General features: G+C 55.5%; 1 protein-coding gene across 2 annotated transcripts in view; it reads left to right on the forward strand.

Moving 5' to 3' along the window:
• The first annotated feature begins 5,348 nt into the window (after nucleotides 1-5,348).
• The window catches only part of LOC122450106 (beta-galactosidase-1-like protein 3), a 31,246-nt gene continuing 12,281 nt past the window's right edge, over nucleotides 5,349-24,313 (forward strand). For both annotated transcript variants that reach the window (XM_043482265.1, XM_043482266.1), the window contains exons 1-8: nucleotides 5,349-6,305; nucleotides 6,805-6,936; nucleotides 7,096-7,308; nucleotides 17,519-17,587; nucleotides 18,032-18,127; nucleotides 18,680-18,788; nucleotides 19,603-19,695; nucleotides 20,985-21,066. In XM_043482265.1, coding sequence (XP_043338200.1) covers nucleotides 6,283-6,305; nucleotides 6,805-6,936; nucleotides 7,096-7,308; nucleotides 17,519-17,587; nucleotides 18,032-18,127; nucleotides 18,680-18,788; nucleotides 19,603-19,695; nucleotides 20,985-21,066 — 817 coding nt within the window. In that variant the 5' untranslated portion in view covers nucleotides 5,349-6,282. The remainder of the gene's footprint in view (nucleotides 6,306-6,804; nucleotides 6,937-7,095; nucleotides 7,309-17,518; nucleotides 17,588-18,031; nucleotides 18,128-18,679; nucleotides 18,789-19,602; nucleotides 19,696-20,984; nucleotides 21,067-24,313) is intronic.

Genomic DNA, 24,313 nt, shown 5'->3' on the forward strand with positions numbered 1-24,313 from the left:
CTCTGCGCAGAGCAGCAGAGGGCAGGGGGCGGACTCGCCGGGGACCCGGGACAGACCGCCCCGGCCTCCAGGAGCCGGATGTGTCTGGATTCCGTCACGGCCGTGTGCAAAGGGTCCCTCAGCTCAAAGCAGGGCGTTTCCTCATGTTATGCTGTTCCGAAACCCGTGGAAAGGAAGAGGGAATCGGGACCTTCTGGGAAGGAGGGATGACGTTCAACAACAGGCCCGGGTGTGCCCAGAGCCAGCAGAGCATCTGTTGCTGCTGCCCGTGAAGGCAGGGGCTCTTCACCCTAGGCGTGTGGCGGGTCACCCGCAGAGCCGACAGGACACACAGCCACCCATGCTTTCACGGTAACTTGGACTTTACTCACCAGTGCGCCAGATGTAAATACCAAAACCCAAGAACCATCTCAGGCCCTAGGGCACAAGTCAGCCTTGGAATCATCTGGGGTGTTCTGATAGGCATGCAGCATCATGGAGGTGTGAAGTTTTTAAAAAATTGTAAATATCCGTTGCTTAATTCATTTAAAAACAGTAAACCCACTATCAGGTAGCTAGCTAGACAGATGCCAACTATCAGTGGACTCCTCCAGCCAGCAGCCTTGGAAGTCATCCAGAAGAGAGTAGACCGATCTCACAGGATTACTGTTTCCGGCCACCTCAGAGCCTGTTGGGGCTTCCCTGGTGGCTCAGATGATCAAGAACCCGCCTGCAATGCAGGAGACCCAAGTTCCATCCCTGGGTCGAGAAGATCCCTGGAGAGGGAAATGGCAACCCACTCCAGTATTCTTGCTGGGAGAATCCCATGGACGGAGGAGTATGACAGGCTACAGTCCTTGGGGTCCCAAAGAGTTGGATATGACTCAGCGATGAACATTTCCACTTCAGGGCCTGTTGCACTCTTTGGCCATAAACTCTGGTCATTGTCCCCGTGCCTTCAGGTGTGAAGCCTTTGTCCTTTTTCTGAGATACCGTGGAATACAGGTTGCCTCATAGTGAGGAAAGTCATGACTATCTGATCCAGCATTCTCATCCTGATAAAGGTCCTCTTGTAATCAAATTTCAGTGTTATGAGAGAAATTCCAAAGAGTTCCATCATGACATGAAAATGATGCCTCCTGCTATGAGCTCTCCTGGGCTGCAAAGGCCAGCATCACTTCACACACAGCGGACCTTCTCCCCACTCTCAGATTATTAATATCTTTGCCTAAGACATCACTGGGGCTTCACTGGTGGCTCAGTGGTAAAGAACCCATCTGCCAATGCAGGAGCCCTGAGTTCAATCCCTGGGTCGGGAAGATCCCCTGAAGAAGGAAATGGCGACCCACTCCAGTATTCTGGCCTGGAGAATCCCATGGACAGAGGAGCCTGGCAGGCTATGGTCTGTGGGGTCATAAAGAATCAGACACGACTGAGCAACCGAGCACACAGACATGCGGTAAATTACTGGGCTGGGGTCTTGCCTGTGAGACTCAGCGCCTGGAAAGGTGCCTGTTTCACCGGGGAAACAGCTCGAGTGGAGGTGGGCGGGCCCTCCGGGGTGTCACTGCGGTGGCGCCAGCCTTCACGGCGGGCTGACCTCCGGGCTGCTCCTGCCGAAGAGCAGACTAGCACACTCACCCAGCCCGGTGGACCGGCACCAGCGTCTTACCTGTCACCCGGGACTGGATGCTAAAGGCCTTGGCTGGCGCTTTGACAGAGCCAAGACACCCGGAAAGCCTTGGATGCTGGCTGCCTTGGGCAGTCCCCGGCCACCCTCGTTGGCCCTGGAGGTGCCTTGTAATGAGAGTACAGTAACTGTGGAACTCACTGCTCTGGAAAACAGGTAGGCAGGTGGTGCATACACACACGCGGGCGCACGTATACACACTCACACACGGGTAGGTAGACTGGTGCAGCCCCAGGGGGGACGATCAGTCTCAGGCGGTTGAGCAAACGAAGGCAGAGGATGGAAGGTGGGAGGGGGCTGATGGGGACTGAGAAACGCTCCCTCCTCCAGTGTGTCTGGGTCGGACAGCCCCAGGCAGCCTCCACCAGCGTCCCAGGCGGTGACCCATCACGAGAACTCCTCGTCATGTCCACGCGTCCCAGACCAGACACCTGACTCTCGGCGGGATCACCACCCTGCGCATGTCAGGACAGGTGGGGAGAGCTGGCACAGTGGGTGAGCCCAGGGGCCTGGCAGTGCCCTGACCCGGGGGACTGGGTGGCCCGGAGGCTCCGTCCACCTCCCCTTGGAGGGCTGAGCACGGACGGCCTCCGTGCGTCTGCTCGGTTCAGCTCAGCTGAGAGTTGGCTGAGCTTTTCCTGAGACGGTCATTTCTTCAAACGGGGAACCTCCGTACGTGGACGCGGAGCTGCTTCTGACCCGGGGCCCTGTAAGTACGGGGTGCTGCCAGGTTGGGCCGGGGTGCACACTTGACCCCCTGGCTGAAGCCCCGGGGTGATCAGAGTTTGGGGGGTTGTGTAAATTTGCTACTTCCCTCTTGTGAGTTTGTTCCCTTTAACCCTTACTGTGCCTCTGTACCGAGGGGCCGCATGGTATGTGCTGCCGACCTCCACGCTGCTGGGCGGCAAGGCACGCGAGGCACAGCCACGTGCAGAGGGTGCACACCCAGGACAACGCACACCAGACACGCAGACTTACTCACGGGCTGGACGTGCACACGCAGGTTTCCACTTGTGGAAACTCAAAGCGGGGACTTACAGTCTGATACAGAGAACCAGTGCAGGAATCCCCTGCGGGCCAGCGCGGCAGGGAGGCCACGGCCCCGGCCCACCCCCACCCCGGCCCAAGGGCCCCACCTGAGGCTGCGACTGGGGCCGTCACCCCGTCCGACCCCCGGCCCGGGGATCCGCCCTTTCTCCACGGCTCACTCCTTGGTTAGAGGCCCAGGCCCTCCCTGTGGCCCTTCCAAGTGGCCTCCCCTGGAGTGTGATCCACGCACTTCGTCTGTTGGGGCTCCTGACCCCTGGGCCGCTGGGCATTGCTTCCTCTTGCTTTTGAGTTTATTTCTCTACTTAGCTGCTGAACGTGGAGCCTGTCCTTGCTTATTCCCACTGCTTGGCTCAGCGGACAAGATTGGAGGATCTGTCCATTTGGCCTTTTGAAGCTAGAGCTCTATGAACGTTCCAGGAACAAAGCTAACACTTACACACGTACAATCCCTTATCCGTAATCTCTGCACCCACAAACACTAAAGCCTAAAGTGTCTTCTAAAATTATTTGGCAGCAAAGCTTGACCAGTGTGAGCAAATTTGGAAACAAAACCTCTAAGGCATTGACCTGACACATTTTAATCGTTTTTATTTACCCCTCTTTTTTTTTTTTTTTTAAAGAATCATCTTGTATTTTGGTTTTGGCTGTGCGGGGCCTTCGCTGCTGCCATGGCCTTTCTCTGGCTGCAGGGAGCAGAGCTAGGGTCTGCCCCTAGCTGTGGTGCACTGGCTTCTCTTGTTGCGAAGCATGGGTTCTAGGGTGCCTGGGCTCCAGAGCGTGGGCTTAGTTGTTGTAAGCATGTGGTGTCTTCCTGGACCAGGGAGCCAACCTGTGTCTCCTGCGCTGGCAGGCAGGTTCTCAGCCACACTTTCCTGGTTTACCCCTGTTTACTCCTGTTTACCCCTCTTACTGTGAAGGTCAGCTATTTCTGAGCAGAAGTGCTCCTGTATTTTCCACGAGTATCACAGACTTGCTCTGTTAGAGTGTCCTATGACAGAGGCTATAAGGAAACCACTTCAAATTGATAAACAATGTATGCCCCCCAACACACACTTAACATTATTAACACGTAGTGGTAAACAACTGCTTGCTACCTGAAGCCTGGAAACAGGTAAGGATGGTTCTTACCACTTTTATTCAACATAGTACTGGGAACTCCCGCTACCACAATGGGATAAGAAGAATTAATAAAAGAGATTGGAAAGGAAAAAAGCTGTATTTGCAGATAACATGACTGTTTCTGTTTTAAAAGATCCTTTTCCCTCAATTTTCAGCTCTGTTTCTTCTATCCCAGATTCTTTTATTTATTTATTATTATTATTTTCTGGCCATGTGTCTTGTGGGACCTTAGTTTCCTGACCAGGGATCGTACCCAGGCCCTCGGCAGTGAAAGCGTCGAGTCCTAACCACTGGACCACCAGGGAATTCCTAACGTAACTGCTGCTTTGGAAAGTCCCGTGGAACTGGGTTTTCAAAACAACCGTGTAGAATTAATGAGAGAGAATACCAAGGTCACAGAATACCAGATCTAAAACAAGAAGCCCGGCTGCATTTCTCTATGCTAACAATGAACTTGCTGAAACTGAACTTGAAAATACCATTACCATTTAAAATAGCTCAAAAGAGGGGCTTCCCTGGGGGCTCAGTGCTAAAGAATCCACCTGCCAATGCAGGGGATACTGGTTCAGGCCCAGGTCAGGGAAGATCCCACATGCCCTGAAGCGACTATACCCGGGAGCCACGAGTCCTGAAGCCTGAGGACCCCAGAGCCCGTGCGCCACAATAAGAGAACCCACGGCAATGAGAAGCCTGTACGCCACAGCTGGAGAGCAGCCCCTTCGCGCTGCAACTAGAGAAAAGTCTGTGCAGCAACAAAGACCCAGCACCGCCAAAAGTAAATAAGTGATTTTAAAATAGCCTCCCCAAAAATGAAACACCGAAGTATACAGCTAAAAAGTATGCATAGGCTCTGTACGTTGAAAAAACACAAAATTCTGATCAAAAAAGTGAAAGTCGCTCAGTCATGTCTGACTCTTTTTGACCCCATGGACTATACAGTCCACCAAATTCTCCAGGCCAGAATACTGGAATCTTTTCAACCAGGGACTGAACCCAGGTCTCTCGCATTGCAGGCGGATTCATTAATGTCTGAGCTATGAAGTAAGTCCCCCCACCAAAGTGAGAGAAGACCCAAGTGAATACAGAAACACAGCATGTTCATAGATTTGAAGACTCAACACAGTGAAGATGCTAAATCTTCCTAAGGGAGGCGGAAGGTCTAATGCAATTCCCATCAAAATGTCAGCATGGCTTTTGGTAGAAATAGACAAGCTTTTTCTAAATTCATGGAAAGTCACAGATGCCAGAATAGTTTTAAAAGTCCTGATAAAAAAAAAAAGATTACAGTGCTGTGGCTGTAAAACCAAATTGATAAAGCAGTATAATCAAAGAAATGAAACATTGCGCTTCTGTGTTTAAGAAAGTCAAGGCAGCCCCTTGCATCCAACCTAAGAATGAGAGAGAGAGGGACATTGCACAAAATTCTCAGGGAGGTCGGGTCTCAAGGATGGACGTGTACCTGTAATGAGCAAGCCAAGAATAACAAACACACACAACGCTCCCTGAAAGCTCTAGTCTTGATTTCGATCTGGTGCCACGAGCTCTGCTCTTTCCAGTGGCAGAGGAAAAGCAAGGGCTTCAGGGAGAAAAGGCCAGAGGACTGTCTGATTTTCCAGTCCCTGAAAAGAGATTTTCATTCCGGGAGATCACATCCAGGTGTTCCAGACAGGGCTCAGCGCTCCTTTCTGCGTTCAAATCTCCACCCCGACCTGCCTTTCTGGTCTCAGGAGACGTCCCCACTGTCTACTCCGCTCGCCTGGGCCGCCAGCACAGGGACTGTCTGCCTCCTCTCTCTGAAGCACCTGCTTCATCAGTCAATTACCAGAAGTTCCCCATTTCACCTGGAAATTCTCCTAAAATCCCTTCATGTCCTCGCGGAGTGTAGGGACCAGGAGAACAGCTCGGGTGCTCCTCCTGGGATCCCCGGCTCCTCGATGACCTACTTCTCACCTCACCTCCGCTGTGCACCAGGCAGTCTCCTTAGAACTGATACCCGGCTTGACGGTCCGCCTGCAGCCTCCCGCAGGAGACGCCGAGGCGCCCCTGGTAGCCAGCAACGAGGCCCCCGCGGTGACCCGCGCTGCAGACACTGGATGCACTCCCCGTCCACCGGCGTCCCTCTGTGCCTCTCTGACTCTCCCGTCTCCTGCGGGGGGCTGGGGACGCCTCCCCAGGGGCGCACGCCCGCGCCCCCGCGCCGGGTGTCCTCCTCCTTGCTGAGGGGCTGCGGCACTGGACCTGGAGCCAAGGGGCGCGCTGACCGCCTGCCCCCCGCGGCCGCCCTCGGGTTCTCCTCGCGCCCTGCAGTCCCGGATGCTGCTGGGACTCAAGCTCAGGGCGATGACCCTAACCCCCCGGTTCCTTCCCGCAGCTGAGAGGCGTCTCCCGCTGTTCCCTCCGCCTCGTCCCGGAGTCGGGGGACCTGGGCGCCTCCCCTCGCGGGGATGGGCTCCCCGCCGCGCTCCAGGTGAAGGCCCCCCATCCCGCAGCCCAGGGGCCCTCCAGGCGCGGGTTCCCTGAGACCCCCCCGCCGCTCCCCCTCCTCGACCCGGAGCCTCCGAGACCTCCCGCCGTCTGTCCGCTGTCAGCCTGGGGCCCTCGCCCGGGGCAGGCGGCCTCGCGGGCCCTCAGACTGCCCGGGGCGGCAGTCCCCCAGCGCGGCCTCTGCCCGGCCGGAGCCCGCCTCCGCGAGCACCCCCGGGAAGAAGGGCGGCCCCGTCCCCTCCTCCACGTCCCCGGGACCCCTCCCCGGTGCCCCTCTTGCCCTGTTCGTGGCCGCAGACCTCTAGGAGGCAAGGTCCGCAGGCAGCCCTCTGCGCAGAATGAGGCTGGCGGCGGGACAGCCCCGGCGGCCCCGGTTCAGCACGGAGACCCGCTCCCGCCGCCCGGCAGCCCGGGGCCGCTCCGGGGTCCCTCCGGGGCCTCCCCCGCCTGCCCGGGTCACGGCGGTTTCCTTGTCCTTTCAGCCCCAGTCTCTCCTGGAGAAGAGTCCTCTGCGTCCTTTTCCTGCCACTTGTCTCATCGGGTTTTGCTCCTCCGGTGAAACAAAGAAATAACTTTATATTCGAACGCAGAAAGCTGCACCCGAACCCGCGCAGGTCTGCCTGAGCAGGGGGGAGGCGGCCCTTCTCCTTTCTGGGCTGAAACTGCAGCAGCGCCTGATTTCCGCCATGGAAGCTGCTGACGCCTGCTCTCCGGGCGGGTTCCCAAAAGCCTCGCTCTCGCCACCCCCACCTCTTCCTCTGGGCCCCCAACAGGTTTGACTGGTCGCACCTGACGCCCCGCCAGCTGAAGAACCGCTCGCGGGGGATTCAGACTGAGGAGCGAGCCGGGCGGAACCCCTACTTCACGCTGGAGGGCCACGAGTTCCTCATCCTCGGGGGCTCCGTCCACTACTTCCGAGTGCCCCGGGCCTCCTGGAGAGACCGGCTGCTCAAGCTGCGGGCCTGCGGCTTCAACACCGTCACCACGTGAGCGCGGCGCGGGGCCGCGGATGCGGGCCGAGCCTCCGGTGCGCGGTCCTGCGCGTGCTCAGGATGCCGTGGCCCGTCCGCGGGTGGGGTCACGGGGAGCGGGAAAGCGGCCAGGCTTCGCTCAGGAGCCTTCCCGGTAGGAGGCCCCGGGCCCTTTAGGAGAGCTGCTTTAGGACGGATGCTCAGAGTAGAATTCTAGGTAAACGCTTGTTTTGTTTTTTTTTTAAACACCAAAAACATTTTGCCCTGGGGTATGGCTGATTAACACTGTTGCGCTAGTTTCGGTGAAGGGACTCGGCCATACCTACCCCCGTGTCCATTCTCCCCGGAACTCCCCTCCCGTCCAGGCTGTGACAGTCATCCGCGGGACAGTCAGCAGAGTCCCCTGGGCTGTACCGCAGGGCCCTGTTGGTTGTCCATTGTAAACGCAGCAGTCTGTTCGTGACCTTCCCAAAGTCCTTAACTATCCCTTCCCCTCTAAATGCATGTTGTTTTAACAACAGTTTTTATGTCTGTGAAATGAGCACGTAGAGGAATGAGTGTGCCTGCTCAATGGCTCACTCGTGTCCGACTCTTGCGACCCTAATGGACTGTAGCCCATCGGGCGTCTCTGTCCATGGGATTCTCCAGGCAAGAATCCTGGAGTGGGTTGCCATTTCCTTCTCCAGGGGATCTTCCCGACCCAGGGAAGTTTGCCTCTTACAATTGCCTATGAGAAAAAGGCCTGTCGTAGTGCCGGCGCGTGTATGTCCCCAGTGGTGGTGTCATAAAGAAATGCAAGCGCGGCTTAGTCAGCGTGATGTTTAACCTGATTGTGTGTCGAGAGGTGACATGGTTAAGGTGTACTGACGACGATGGGATTTCTGTGCATCTTCGTGGCCTTACGTGGTCCTGACAACTGTGGGTGTACGGTCCCTACCCTGAGGGTTCTGCCAGCTGGCTTCCAGGGTCAGTTTTGCCCAGAGACCTGCCACATCCCACGGGGAGCAAGGCTGCCTCCGAAGCGCTGGAGCAGAGGTTCCTGCCTGCAGGCACCTGGCTGGTGGGAAAAAAACCACGTCCCAAGTAAAAGCCATATTTGAAAGAGGAACAGTGGCGGTCCCTTCATAAGGGACCGTTTCCAGAAATGTCTTGAAGCTGAGAAAAGCAGGAGCTGATGATGGTGGGGTGACGGTGAGTCCAGAGTGAAAGTCCAGAACGGCCGTGCGGGAGCTCCAGGAACAGGTGCCGAGCGAGGGTCGCCGGCAGGGAGGCCCTCCCGTGGAGCGACCCTGCCCAGAGCCCAGAGCCCCCTCCCCCAGGACACGGGCACCGTGTTCCCCGCCCTGGGAAGAGGGGCCCGGGGAGGGGAGCGTCGTCGGTGGCCGTGGAGGGCCTGCTGGAGGGTCAAGCAGGCCCCAGGCTCCGCGGCCCTGCGGCCCCTCAGGACTGGAACCGGCTTGGGCAGCGGGGTTACCTGCCTGGAACTTCGCACCCCTTCCTGTGAGGTTTTGTTATCAAGTCCAAGTGCCCTTGGCAGGGTATTTCATCATTTTATGATGCAGAGTGTAGTTTTCTGGTTTTCTTGTCTCTTCAAAATGACAGTAACCTAAATTTATTTCCTATCTTATCTTCTTAAACATCATTACCCTCCAGCTAAAATCTTCTAGTTGTTGGAACAGGGACTAACCAAATGAGTTATTGTAAGTTATTTAGGTCAGGGATCCCTAAATAGCTATTCAACTTTATTTCTACTTATTTAATTAAAAACGTCTTTTCTTGGCCGTGCTCTGTGGCGTGTGGGATCTTACTGCCCAGCCAGACCTGACGCTGTGCCCCCAGCATCGGGAGCCCAGAGTCTTTACCAGTGGACCCCCAGTGCTAAACTTTATTTTTCTATTTCTTGATGATACGTATGTCACCAGCAATTCGAACGGTCTGTTGTTTTCATGGTCAGGCTGTGGGGTTTTGTTTGGTAACATCAAGAAAAAGTGAGGGCAGTCCCAAGAATCTAGGACTTACCATATGTAGGAGGAAAAAGTGGAAACATGGTAGCAGATACCCTGGGGCACGTAACTCAAGGTCTACATCGGTGACTGTATTCGTCACATTCATTCCAAAAGATTTCCACCTGCTTGCCCGCTCTGGTTAAGCCTCCACCGGTCGTTCCGGATGATACTCATCCTGCATGGAAGTTTGGATGGAGCAGGGACCTCAGCGTGTCCCCATGCCACTGACCGGTCCCAGCTGGACCCAGAGCAGAGGCCCTTTGCAGCCGAGTGTCCCCGCCGCCCCCTTGTGGCAGAGCTAAGCATCGCACTCACTGAGGGGCCAGGGCTGCTCCGCACCAGCCTGACCTGCAGGGTGGGCTGGCGGCTGGGGGCAGTAAACTGATAACTGGCTCATCTTGTCTGCTGATACTTCAATCACAAAGCATTGCTGAGTTCTGCTGAGGTCTTTCTGCATCTACTGAAGGGATGATACAGTTTTTCTTCACTCTTCTGTTAGACCAGTATTGTTAGTCGCTCAGTCATGTCCAACTCGATGCAACCCCACGGACTGTAGCCCGCCCCAGGCTCCTCTGTCCATGGGCTTCTCCAGGCAAGAATACTGGAGTGGGCAGCCATTCCCTTCTCCAGGGATTTTCCCGACCCAGGGATCTAACCCAGATCTCCTGCAATGCAGCCAGATTCTTTAGCATCTGAGCCACCAGGGGACTGTGTTAAAGCAGTAAATTATATTGAAAAGTTTCCTGATATTTATCCCATCCATGGCTCTGGGATGAATTCTACTTGGTTATGAGACATGCAGCTGTGGGCACCCACATGCAGATTGCTGAATTGGATTTGCTAGTGTTTTATTTCAGCGATGTACCTTTATGATGATAACTAAATGACTTAAAATTTTATTTCTGAGTGTCTTGCTCAGTTTATAAATCAATCTTATAATACACTTGTGAGCTGACTTTATCTTCTTTTTCTATTCACTGAAAATATTTTGCAAAAGAAGTATTTTTACCTTGAATGTTTCTTAAAAGTCACTTGTAAAACTCTGTGACTACTATCTTTTGTGGTTGTGTGGTAAAGGTTTTAGGGACAGTATAACTCTCTTGAATATTTATTATTTAATTCATGCTTCTAAAGGGCTTTCCTCATACCTCAGCTGGTAAAGAATCCACCTGCAATGCAGGAGACCCCAGTTCGATTCCTGGGTCGGGAAGATCCCCTGGAGAAGGGATGGGCTACCCACTCCAGTATTCTTGGGCTTCCCTTGTGGCTCAGCTAGTAAAGAATCTGCAATGTGGGAGACCTGGGTTCAATCCCTGGGTTGGGCAGATCCCATGGAGAAGGGAACAGCTATCCACTCCTGTATTCTGGCCTGGAGAATTCTATGGATGGTACAGTCCATGGGGTGACCAAAGAGTTGGCCGGTACTGAACGACTTTCACTTTTCTATTCTAAAATGTTTCCTGTTTTATTCTATACTCTTGTTTCCTTTCCTTTCTTCTTTCAGATTGACTGGGACTTAAAAAATTCTTTCTTGGAAGTTATACATCATCCAGAGTTTTAGGGACTTTTTTTCCCCTGAATCTTGTGTAAACTTTAAGTCTTTTCAAAGAACTAACTTGTCGATTTATTAATCCTCTCTCTCTAAATCTCTAATTGAGCTGCATTTGGCTTGGGGTCACAGACTAAGAGATGTCGGTTTTGGAGTTTGTTGAGATTCGCTTTGTGTTTTACAGTCTCACCTTGTGTTTGTGGTTTTAGGTGCGTGTTCCACACAGTCAGCTACCGCGCTCTGTGTTTGAGATTCAGTCTTTCAACTGTGCTGTTCAAGTCTACATTCTTACCATTTTAATTTTTTTTTTTTTTTGCTGTTGTTGTCTTCCTCTTGTAGAGAAGTATTTTAACTCTTTCCACTGTGGCTGTGGGTGGACCCTTTCCCCCTCTGGTTCAGTAACCTTCTCCCCAAGGCTGTGTATTCAGAGCCCGCAATGCCGTGATCATCACATCTTCTTGAGGCTTCATTCCTTTTATTACTACTTGATGCCTCTCTACATCTATTTGTGAGGGGGTTTTCTTTGCCTTAAAATCCATTTGCCTGCTATTTAAGAGTGCTAGACTAATTCTTTCTCATGTATATCTTTTCCCATATTTCTGTTTCAACTTTTTTTTAGAAATTTTCTTTAAAGTAAATCACTTGTAAGCATCGTTTAGCAAAACTTTTTCATTCTATTCTCTCAGTGTCTAGGTATAAACTTTTCCAGGCATATTTAGTCTTGAGCAAACCAATTTTTCATTCCTTCTCACAACAGGAGATCTTGAAATATAGTCGGTTCTGCCATCTCTTCAGTTCAGTCCTTGGAGGACCTTCTCCGTGGAGGACCCCCTCTTTTGCCGTTAGCCCCACCCGCCATAGAGCTGCCGAGCAGATGACTCACAAACTGCAGAACAATTGTGCATGTGAAAGTCGCTCAGTCTATCCAACTCTTTGTGACCCCATGGACTGTACAGTCCATGGAATTCTCCAGGCCAGAATACTGGAGTGGGTAGCCGTTCCCTTCTCCAGGGCACCTTCCCAATCCAGGGATGGAACCCAGGTCTCCCACATTGTAGGCGGATTCTTCACCAGCTGAGCCACCAGGGAAGCCCAATTATACCAAAGAAATTCTCACACTGTTAAGAAAGTTCTAGGGCCCACAGCAGACTTCCCAACCTGGGGAATCTGGCGAAGGGACTGAGACTCCCCAGGGAATTTGACTTTGGAGGCCAGTGGGATTTGATTACAGAATTTCCACAGGACAGGCAAACAGACTCTCAGAGGGCACGAACAAAGCCTTGTGCCCACCAGGACCCAGGAGAAAGGAGCAGTGACCCCACAGGAGATGGAGCCAGACTTGCCCATGAGTGTCCATGAGGCTCCGGCCTCAGGCCAAACAACAGGGAAGGAACACAGCCTCGCCCATCAACAGAAGATTGGACTAAAAATTTACTGAGCATGGCCCCGCCCATCAAAACAAGACCCAGTTTCCCCCTCAGTCAGTCTCTCCCATCAGGAAGCTTCCAGAAGCTTCTTATTCTTACCCATCAGAGGGCAAACAGAAAGAAAACCACAATCACAGAAGACTAACCAAACTGATCACATGGACCACAGCCTTGTCTAACTCAATGAAACTATGAGCCATGCCATGTAGGGGCACCCAAGTCAGCCGGGTAATGATGGAGCTCAGTTCAGTCACTCAGTCATGTCCGACTCTTTGTGACCCCAGGCTCTGCAGCACACCAGGCCTCCCTGTCCATCACCAACTCCCGGAGTTTACACAAACCCATGTCCATCGAGTCAGTGATGCCATCCAACCATCTCATCCTCTGTCGTCCCCTTCTCCTCCCACCTTCAATCTTTCCCAGCATCAGAGTCTTTTCCAATGAGTCAGCTCTTCTCATCAGATGGCCAGAGTATTAGAGTTTCAGCTTCAGCATCAGTCCTTCCAATGAATATTCAGGACTGATTTCCTTTAGGATGAACTGGTTGGATCTCCTTGCAGTCCAAGGGACTCTCAAGAGTCTTCTCCAACACCACAGTTCAAAAGCATCAATTCTTTGGCGCTCAGCTTTCTTTATAGTCCAACTCTCATATCCACACATGACTACTGGAAAAACCATAGCTTTGACTAGATGGACCTTTGTTGGCAAAATAATGTCTCTGCTTTTTAATATGCTGTCTAGGTTGGTCACAACTTTTCTTCCCAGGAGCAAGAGTCTTTTAATTTCATGCCTGCAATCACCATCTGCACTGATTTTGGAGCTCCCCAAAATAAAGTCTGTCAGTGTTTCCATTGTTTCACCATCTATTTGCCAGGAGGTGGTGGGACCAGATGCCATGATCTTAGTTTTCTGAATGTTGAATTTTAAGACAACTTTTTCACTCTCCTCTTTCACTTTCATCAAGAGGCTTGTTAGTTCCTCATTTTCAGCCATAAGGGTGATATCATCTGCATATCTTAGGTTATTGATATTTCTCCAAGCAATATTGATTCCAGCTTGTGCTTTATCCAGCCCAGCATTTCTCATGATGTACTCTGCATGTAAGTTAAATAAGCAGGGTGACAATATACAGCCTTGACATACTCCTTTTCCTATTTGGAACCAGTCTGTTGTTCCATGTCCAGTTCTAACTTGCTTCCTGACCTGCATACAGATTTCTCAGGAGGCAGGTCAGGTGGTCTGGTATTTCCATCTCTCTAAGGATTTTCCACAATTTGTTGTGATCCACACAATCAAAGACTTTGGCATAATCAATAAAGCAGAAGTAGATGTTTTTCTGGAACTCTCTTGCTTTTTCAATGATCCAACGCATGTTGGCAATTTGATCTCTGGTTCCTCTGCCTTTTCTTAATCCAGCTTGAACATCTGGAAGTTCACAGTTCACCTAATATTGAAGCCCCGCTTGGAGAATTTTGAGCATTACTTTGCTTGTGTGTGAGATGAATGCAATTGTGTGGTAGTTTGAGATTCTTTGGCATTGCCTTTCTTTGGGATTGGAATGAAAACTGACCTTCTCCAATCCCGTGGCCTCTGCTGAGCTTTCCAAATTTGTTGGCATATTGAGTGCAGCACTTTCACAGCATCATCTTTTAGGATTTGAAAAAACTCAGCTGGAATCCCATCACCTCCACTAGCTTTGTTCATAGAGATGATTCCTAAGGCTCATTTGACTTTGCACTCCAGGATGCCTGGCTCTAGATGAGTGATCACACCATCGTGGTTATCTGTGTCATGAAGATCTTCTTTGTATAGTTCTTCTGTGTATTCTTGCCACCTCTTCTTAATATCTTCTGCTTCTGTTAGGTCCATACCATTTTTGTCCTTTATTGTGCCCATCGTTGAGTGAAATATTCCCTTGGTATCTCTAATTTTCTTGAAGAGATCTCTAGTCTTTCCCATTTTGTTGTTTTCCTCTCTTTCTTTGCATTGATCACTGAGGAAGGCTCTCTTATCTCTCCTTGCTATTCTTTCAAACTCTGCATTCAAATGGGTATAACCTTCCTTTTCTCCTTTGCCTTTTGCTTCTCTTATTTTCACAGCTACTTGTAAGGCCTCCTCAGAGAACCATTTTTCCTTTTTGCATTTCTTTTTCTTGGGAATGGTCTTGATCACTGCCTCCTGTACAATGTCACGAACCTCCATCCGTAGTTCTTCAGGGACTCTGTCTATTAGATCTAATCCCTTGAATCTATTTGTCATTTCCACTCTATAATCGTAAAGGATTTGATTTAGGTCATACCTGAATGGTCTAGTGGTTTTCCCTACCTTCTTCAATTTAAGTCTGAATTTGGCAAAAAGAGTTCGTGATCTGAGCCATAGTCAGCTCCCAGTCTTGTATTTGCTGACTGTATAGAGCTTCTCCATCTTTGGCTGCAAAGAATATAATCAATCTGATTTTGGTATTGACCATCTGGTGATGTTCATGTGTAGAGTCTTCTGTGTTGTTGGAAGAGGGTGTTTGCTATGACAAGTGTGTTCTCTTGGCAAAACTGTTAGTTTTTGACCTTCGTTTTGTACTCCAAGGCCAAATTTGCCTGTTACTCCAGGTGTTTCTTGACTTCCCACTTTGCATTCCAGTCCCCTATAATGAGAAGGATATCTTTTTTGGGTGTTAGTTCTAGAAGGTCTTGTAGGTCTTCATAGAACCATTCAACTTCGGCTTCTTCAGCATTACTGGTTGGGGCATAGACTTGGATTACCGTGATATTGAATGGCTTGCCTTGGAAATGAACAGAGATCATTTTGTCATTTTTGAGATTGCATCCAAGTACTGCATTTCAGACTCTTTGTTGACTATGATGGCTACTCCATTTCTTCTGAAGGATTCTTGCCCACTCTAGTAGATATAATGGTTATCTGAGTTAAACTTATCCATTCCAGTCCATCTTAGTTCATTGATTCCTAAAATGTCGATGTTCACTCTTACCATCTTATGTTTGATCACTTTCAATTTGCTTTGATCATGGACCTAACATTCCAGGTTCCTATGCAATATTGCTCTTTACAGCATTGGACTTTACTTCCATCACCAGTCATATCCACAACTGGGTGTTGTTTTTGCTTTGGCTCCATCTCTTCATTCCTCATGGAGCTATTTCTCCACTGATCTCCAGTAGCATATTGGGCACCTCCAGACTTGGGGAGTTCATCTTTCAGTGTCATATCTTTTTGCCTTTTCATACAGTTCATGGCGTTCTCAAGGCAAGAATACGGAAGTGGTTTGCCATTCCCTTCTCCAGTGGACCATGTTTTGTCAGGACTCTCCACCATGGCCCATCTTTCTTGGGTGGCCCTACATGGCATGGCTCACAGTTTCATTGACTTGGACAAGGCTGTGGTCCATGTGATCAGTTTGGTTAGTTTTCTGTGATTGTGGTTTTCATTCTGTCTGCCCTCTGATGGAGGAGGATAAGAGGGTCATGGAAGCTTCCTGATGGGGGAGACTGACTGAGGGGGAAACTGGGTCTTGTTCTGATGGGCAGGGCCATGCTCAGCAAATCTTAAATCCAATTTTCTGTTGATGGCTGGGGCTGTTTCCCTCCCTGCTCTTTACCTGAGGCCAAATATGGTGGAGGTAATGAGGATAATGAGGACCTCCTTCAAAAGGTTCCACGCATGCACTGCTATACTGAGCATCCCCAACCCTGCAGCAGGCCACCGCCGACCCACGCCTCTGAGGGAGACTCCTGGACACTCCCGGGCAAGTCTGGGTCAGTCTCTTGTGGGCTCACTGCCCCTTTCTCCTGCGTCCTGGTGCACACGGTTCTGTGTGTGCCTCCAGGAGCCTGTTTCCCAGTCCTCTGGCTTCTGGCGGCTCTGTGGTGGGGTTAATGGTGACCTCCTCCATGAGGGCCCATGGCACACCCAGGTCTACTGCACCCAGAGCCCCTGCCCCTGCGGCAGGCCACTGCTGACCCGGAACTCTGCAGGAGACCCTCAAACACAGTTCTGGCTCGGTCTCTGCGGGGTCTCTGGGTCCTGTTGCGCAGAAGGTTTGAGCCTTCCGAGCGTCTCTGGCGGGATGGGGTTTGATTCTAAATGCACATTTGCCCCTCCTACCGTCTTGCTGGGGCTTCTCCTTTGCCCTTGGAAGTGGGGTATCTTTTTTTGGTGGGATCCAACCTTCTCCTGTTGACAGCTGTTTGGCAGCGAGCTGTAATTTTGGAGTTCTCGCAGGAGACGATGAGCGCACGTCCTTCTGCTCCGCCGTCTTGGGGAAGGAAGATGGCGAGTTCTGAGAAAGCACTGGAGAAGGGAAAGGCGCCCACTCCAGCGTTCTTGCCTTGAGAACCCCGGGAACAGCATGAATGGCCGTAACACAGCGGTGCTGTTGTTTTAGTCGCTGGTTGTGTCCGATTCCTGTGTCCATCTCTCCGTATGGACTGAGGCCCGCCAGGCTCCTCTGTCCATGGGCTTCTCCAGGCAAGAACACTGGAGTGGGCTGCCATTCCCTTCCCCAGGGGATCTTCCTGACCCGGAGACTGAGCCTGCATTTCCTGTACTTGAGGGCCACTCTTTACCACTGAGCCACTCGGGAAGCCCTAAAGCAACACATGCACTCCTGAAAGCCTGCACTCTGCAGACCCGGGGAGCGGGAGCCGTCGGGCTGAGGAGAGACTTCAGCTGAGGGCACAGAGCTAGAAGCTGTGCTGCTGACACACAGGAAGCACCTCCCCCAGGGCACACAGCGTGTGACAAACATGCTACGTGTGTCTCGGCCCTTCAGCCTCAGCCCCAGGGGAAGGCCCTGACAGGGTGCTTCCTGCAAAGGCTAAACGTGGTGCCTTCTTTTATCTCTGTTAGCCTCATAGAAACCCGCCTCTGTTGTTATTTTGATTAATGTTTAGCAATATTTGGTAGGTATATATAGACACTTATGGTTTTTACCTTTTCTTTGAATTTTCTAATGGATATGACAAACGATAGGGTGGTGAGTGGGATAATTTATGGATAAATTCAAGGAGTTTAGAATCATAGGATTTTGGCAGCTTAGAACACAAGTGGATAACAGAGAAAGGACCTACTGAAAATAACCACTGTGTGTGTGTGTGACAAGGTTTACGTACCAGTGGGAACTTCAGCTTTTTCCACAATAGAGCTCCCTCAGGGCTTGGGACTGACCTGGCAGTTTGGAGGAAAGAAATAAAAGCATGCTCTTTGTACTTCCCTCTTCCCTGCCACAGCTACGTCCCGTGGAACCTCCACGAGCCGCAGAGAGGCACATTCGACTTCTCTGGGAACCTGGACCTGGAGTAGGTTCTGTGACCCGGCTGGGCGGGGCCGGGGGCCTGAGGGGCGGGGATCCACGGGGCATCCCGGGCAGAGGGGGCCGCGGGGGGAGCCTGTGCCGGGCCCCACGCCCTCTGTCATGACCCCACCACCCCTGGGCAGGGCCTGCCCCCTGAGCCCAGCCCGAGGCCTCTCCCCAGGTGCCCAGCTCTGCAGGGTGGTCCCCGCTGGGCTGGGGGCCTCGGGTCAGGCCCTCGGTCAGGACTCTGTGCCCCGGGCGAGGCTCTTTCTTCTCCTCGTGCCCCAGAGCGGCCGCGCCGATGTCTCAGGCTGGGGGCTCGGCGGTGATCCCGGGAGGGTGGGTGTCCTGCCCTCAGCATCCCCAGCTCCCCCCGGGGAGGGCCGGGCCGGCGAGAGGAGGGGGCGCTGAGCTCCAAGCCCTGAGAGTTGGTGACCCCGACCCCCAGGGCCTTCATCCTGCTGGCGGAGGAGGTGGGGCTGTGGGTGATCCTGCGTCCAGGCCCCTACATCTGCAGCGAGATGGACCTCGGGGGCCTGCCCAGGTGAGCGGGGCCGGCCTGGAGCTGTGGCCTTGGTGGAGCTCTGCTGACCCTTTGGTCCAGTCCGAGGACAATGGCGCCTGTTTTGGGTCTCATTGTCGTCACAGCAACGCAGGTGGTGATGCTCTTTTGTTATCCCTGGAGCTGGCGGGATCCTCGTGGGTCCACGCTTCCCCCGGTGGACAGTCTGCCTCCTGGTCAGTGGAGGCTTTGCCCTCTGGGACAGGCGTGTCTGCAGTCTGGCTCAGGAGCTGGACCCACACCCTGCAGGTGTCCTGGGGCTGCTTCCTTCCTGCGGTTGGCTCCTCTCTGTCGAGCTCCTAGGCCTCAGAGGAGAGCTAGCTCTGTCCCTAAGCCTGTGCTCTGCTGACAGCACAGGCTTTTCATAAATTGACAAAGAAGGCAGCAGAGTGTTCACAGATGCTCACAATGCCTGTCCTTAGGACACAGGCGTGCGGCCCCTCCTGAACGGGCCGGAAAGCTCCTGGGGCCCTGGACGTGAGGGTGGACCTGGGACCCCCTCCTGCCTGCTGAGCCTGCCCCCCCACACCCCAGCTGGTTACTGCAGGACCCCACGTCGCAGCTGAGGACCACCAACCGCAGCTTTGTGAACGCCGTGAACAAGTACTTCGACCATCTGATCCCCAGGGTGGCTCCGCTCCAGGTGAAGACAGATGGCTGCGTCCCGTGATCCTCTGCTGCAGGACCGCGGCCGTCCCGGCTAGTGTCCGCGGAGAAGGGAGCTGACAGCCCGCAGCGGGAACTCCAGACTCCCGCCCGGCGGTGCCCTTTCTAGGGTTTCCGGGGTGTGGGGGTGGCGTGCCAGAGTCCCGCCTTGTGTTCGCAGAACTGCCTACGAGGGCAGGAACTCCAGACCCCCGCCCCGCGGCGCCTTTTCTAGGGCTTCTAGGCAGGGGAGGAGGCGGGGCGAGCCAGTGTCCCGGCTCCAGCTCAGGAGTTGAGCTGTGCCCCTCAATGGGGCGGCTGGGGGTCGCCCGGCAGAGCTGCAAGGGCTGGAGCGGGGCGGCCGCCACTCTGCCCGCGGTGGGCTGGGCTTCAGGGAGCAGAGGCTCAGAGTGGACGGCGGTGAGATCACCTTCAACCTTGAAGGCGGTGTGCTGGCACGTCCGGGGCCGTCGATGGCTCAGCAGCCGACGGGGAGCTCTGAGGAGTGGGTGCAAGGGAGAAACAGACGCTGAGAGTGCGGCCTGGCCGATCCTGGCCGGGGGGAGGGGGGCTTGCGGGTGGAGCCATGGTGGTTTCCATGGTGATGGGAGTCAGCGGGTCTGGCTGGGGAGGATGGGGCGCAGGAGGGGAGGGGCCAGCGCGGAGCCCCGCCTCCCGAGCAGGTGGACCGCGGAGGCGCCCCTGAGACAGGAGACAGAGGACGCCTGCGGGCTGCGGTTTGGGGCCGGTGACTGAGCGGCTCCCGGACCGGGCTCGGGGGCCTCACCAGCCGGCCTGCCGTCCCGTCCCAGTACCGCAGGGGAGGCCCCATCATCGCGGTGCAGGTGGAGAACGAGTACGGCTCCTTCTACAAGGACAAGGCCTACATGCCCTACCTGCTGCAGGTGAGCCGACTGCCGTCCTCCGGTCCGGGTGCCCACTGTCCGGGCCCCGGGGCTGCGGTCCAGCGTCCGTGTGAATCTGCACGTGTGTGACCGCACGCGGTCAGGGCGCCCAGGGAGGCCGGGGCGGCACTGGCGTGGGGTGAATGTGCGGCTCCTTGCCCGCCGTCTCTGGCTCACGGTTCCCGTCGGAGCCGGGGGTGGGGGTGCGATGGGGGTCACCCTCTCTTGCGCAGTCTTTGCCGTCTGGGGGGTATCTCAGGTCGGGGGGCATCTCAGGTCGGGGGTCACCCGTGGTCCTGGTGCTCTTCCCCGGGGTGAGGCTCCGGGCCCCCAGCCTGTAGGAAGCAACCTGGCCGTGAGTGGAAGGCGGGGTCCCACGTGTCTTGCCCACCTCAGGCTGGCGCAGTGGGGGAGCCCCTGCAGCCAATGTTGCCCCCCGGCCCCCCACTTCCTTCTCATTCAGTGAGATTCTGATTCCTGGATCTGTAGACTGTGCCCGTCGACTCGCTGTGGGTCCCAGGCTGGCTCGGTGAGCCCAGGACGCACAGACGGGGTCCTAGGCCGGGGCGTCTGTCTGCTCCGTGTTCCCGTGTGGCTTCCAGATGGGACCCCCCGCCCCACCTCCCCGGGAGGGTGGGTGTCCCTCAGTCCAGACAGGACCCGGGTTTGCGACGCTCACCTCTCTCGGGCCCCACAGCCCTGCCCTTCCCAAGGCTCCCCTGTCCCTCTGTCAGTCTACCTGGGTCTGCACGTCTAGTGATCGCTCACTTCCTGTCTGCCCCTCCCGCTGTCAGCCACCTGTCCATCATCTGTCTGTGTGTCTGTTGTCTTTCTACCTGTATGTCAGCTATCTATAAATCTATCATTTACCTCTTATCTATCTACCTGTATATCATCTGTCTATACATCTATCATTTATCTATTATCTATCAGTCCATCTATGTATCTCTCATCCATGTATCTGTCTCTCCACATCTCTCTGATTCTCCCTGGATGTAGGAACCCCTATTCCCTGGTGGACTCAGCTCTGACCTCTTCATTTGAGCCACAGCTACAGGGTAGCCGGGCTCACCCCCTCCATGTGCCCACCCCTGGGAAGACCGCAGGCTGGCCGGAGCACCCAGGCCCCAGCTGCGGAGCGGTCCTGGGCAGAATGTTGACGCGGGCCATCCTGTCTAGCACCCATGCTGCTGTCTGAGCCCTGGCATATTTGTCTCCTGCTTTCCTTGTATTTCCCTCTTTCAAGGAAAACAAGGGGGTGATTTCATCCTGTCCAACTCTCTCCACAGGCTCTGCTGCAGAGGGGCATTGGAGGGCTGCTCCTGACCGCAGACAGCACAGAGGAAGTGACAAGAGGACACACAAAGGGGGGTAGGAACTCAGACTTGTTTTAGGGGAGAGGGGAGGCTGTGGCAAGACCTCTGACTCCTGAAGGAGCCTCAGCAGGGCCAAGCGCACACCACACCTGACCCCAAGGGCCCGGACGTCGGGCCGCGGGTGATGTCGCCCTGGTGAGGACTCGGGGTCAGGGGTGGACCCGGGCGTGATGTCCCCTGGTGAGGACTCGGGGTCAGGACTGGACTCGGGCGTGATGTCCCCTGGTGAGGACTCGGGGTCAGACGTGGACTCAGGCGTGATGTCCCCTGGTGAGGACTTGGGGTCAGGACTGGACTCGGGCGTGATGTCCCCTGGTGAGGACTCGGGGTCAGACGTGGACTCAGGCGTGATGTCGCCCTGGTGAGGACTTGGGGTCAGGGCTGGACCCGGGCATGATGTCATCTGGTGAGGACTTGGTTTCAGGGGTGGACCCGGGTGTGATGTCGCCCTGGTGAGGACTCGGTGTCAGGGCTGGACCCGGGCATGATGTCATCTGGTGAGGACTCGGGGTCAGGGCTGGATCCAGGCGTGATGTCCCCTGGAGAGGACTCGGGGTCAAACGTGGACTCAGGCATGATGTCCCCTGGTGAGGACTCGGTGTCAGGCCTGGACCTGGGCGTGATGTCCCCTGGAGAGGACTCGGGGTCAGACGTGAACTCAGGCGTGATGTTCCCTGGTGAGGAGTCGGGGTCAGGGCTGGACCCGGCATGATGTCCCCTGGTGAGGACTCGGGGTCAGACATGAACCCAGGCGTGATGTCCCCTGGTGAGGACTCGGGGTCAGACGGGGACTCAGGCGTGATGTTCCCCTTAGGACTCGGGGTCAGACGTGGACTCAGGCATGATGTCCCCTGGTGAGGACTTGGGGTCAGGGCTGGACCCGGGCATGATGTTGCCCTGGTGAGGACTTGGGGTCAGGGCTGGAATCGGGCGTGATGTCCCCTGGTGAGGACTCGGGGTCAGGGCTGGAATCGGGCGTGATGTCCCCTGGAGAGGACTCGGGGTCAGACGTGGACTCAGGCGTGATGTCCCCTGGTGAGGACTCGGGGTCAGGGGTGGACCCAGACGTGATGTCCCCTGGTGAGGACTCGGGGTCAGGGCTGGAATCGGCGTGATGTCCCCTGGAGAGGACTCGGCGTCAGAGGTGGACCCGGGTGTGATGTCCCCTGGTGAGGACTCGGGGTCAGGGGTGGACCCAGGCGTGATGTCCGCTGGAGAGGACAAGGGTGGACGGGCGTGATGTCCCCTGGTGAGGACTCGGGGTCAGACGTGGACTCAGGCGTGATGTCCCCTGGTGAGGACTGGGGTCAGGGCTGGACCCTGATGTGGTGAGGACTTCAGGGCTGGAATCGGGCGTGATGTCCCCTGGAGAGGACTCGGACCCGGGTATGATGTTGCCCTGGTGAGGACTCGGGGTCAGGGGTGGACCCGGGCATGATGTTGCCCTTGTGAGGACTCGGGGTCAGGGGTGGACCTGGGTGATGTCCCCTGGTGAGGACTCGGGGTCAAAGGGGCTGGGAATCGGCCGTGAAATGTCCCCTGGAGAGGACTCGGCGTTCAGGTGGACCTGGGGTTGTGATGTCCTGGTGAGGGACTCGGTCAGGGGTGGAACCCCCAGGGCGTGATGTCCCGCTGGGAGAGGACTCGGGGTCAGACGTGGACTCAGGCATGATGTCCCCTGGTGAGGAATTGGGTCAGGGCTGGCGGGGTAGAGTTTCCCTGGTGAGGGACTCGGGGTCAGGGGGTGGACCGGGCATGATGTTTGCCCCCCTTGTGGAGACTTCGGGGTCAGGGTGGACCTGGCGTGAATGTCCCCCTGGTGAGGACTTGGGGTCAGGCGTGGGCCCGGGTGTGATGTCCCCTGGTGAGGACTCGGGGTCAGGCGTGGACCCGGGTGTGATGTCCCCTGGAGAGGACTCGGGGTCAGGGGTGGACCCGGGCGTGATGTCCCCTGGTGAGGACTCAGGGTCAGACGTGGACTTGAGCGTGATGTCCCCTGGTGAGGACTTGGGGTCAGGGGTGGACCCGGGTGTGATGTCCCCTGGTGAGGACTCGGGGTCAGACGTGGGCTCAGGGCTGGACCCGGGCGTGATGTCACCCTGGTGAGGACCTGGGCTCGGGGGTGGCGTGCCCGCGGGCGTGATGCCCCCTGGTGAGGACCTGGGCTCGGGGGTGGCGTGCCCGCGGGCGTGATGCCCCCTGGTGAGGACCTGGGCTCGGGGTGGCGTGCCGCGGGCTGTGATGCCCCTTGGTGAGGACCTGGGCTCGGGGGTGGCGTGCCCGCGGGCGTGAATGCCCCCTGGTGAGGACCTGGGCTCGGGGGTGGCGTGCACCGGGCGTGATGCCCCCTGGTGAGGAACTCGGGGTCAGGCGTGGACCCGGGCGTGATGTCCCTGGGTGGGACTCGGGTCAGGCGTGGACCCGGGTGTGATGTCCCCTGGTGAGGACTCAGGGTCAGACGTGGACCTGGGCGTGATGTCCCCTGGTGAGGACTCGGGGTCAGGCGTGGACCTGGGCGTGATGTCCCCTGGTGAGGACTCGGGGTCAGGCGTGGACCCGGGCGTGATGCCCCCTGGTGAGGACTCGGGGTCAGGGGTGGACCTGGGCGTGATGTCCCCTGGTGAGGACTCAGGGTCAGGCGTGGACCTGGGCGTGATGTCCCCTGGTGAGGACTCGGGGTCAGGCATGGACCCGGGCGTGATGCCCCCTGGTGAGGACTTGGGCTCGGGGGTGGACCCGGGCGTGATGCCCCCTGGTGAGGACTTGGGCTCGGGGGTGGCGTGCCCGCGGGCAGGCTCCCGGGTCCTCACTCCTGACGTCTCCCTGGAGCCTCCTCCTCACAGCTTTCCCTCTTTCCCAGTTTTTCTGTGGTTTAGAGTCTGGGCTGGAACTGGCCAGAGTCAAGCTTCCCCGGGCCTGGGAGTTGTGTGGCAGCAGGAGGCAGTGCTGAGTGGGGCCCGGCCTCCAGAGCCAGCTGGGACCCCGGCTGCGTCTCCGCGGGCACTGCGTGTGCCCCTGGGCAGCAGGTGGCGGGGGGATGTCACCCAGCAGTGGAGGACAGAACCGAAAGGCCCCGGCCGTGGGGGCAGTGACCAGGGCAGCAGGTGTCCAGGAAACACCTGTCGCGTCATCTGCCCCTTCTTGGTGGCATGCCGCTCTGTTACTGCTGACCGTGGGCCCTGTGCTGACCGTGGGGTGTGCTGACCGTGGGCCCTGTGCTGACCGTGGAGCATGCTGACCGT

This window comes from Cervus canadensis, chromosome 11, assembly GCF_019320065.1.
Source record: "Cervus canadensis isolate Bull #8, Minnesota chromosome 11, ASM1932006v1, whole genome shotgun sequence".
Taxonomy (NCBI): Eukaryota; Metazoa; Chordata; class Mammalia; order Artiodactyla; family Cervidae; genus Cervus; species Cervus canadensis.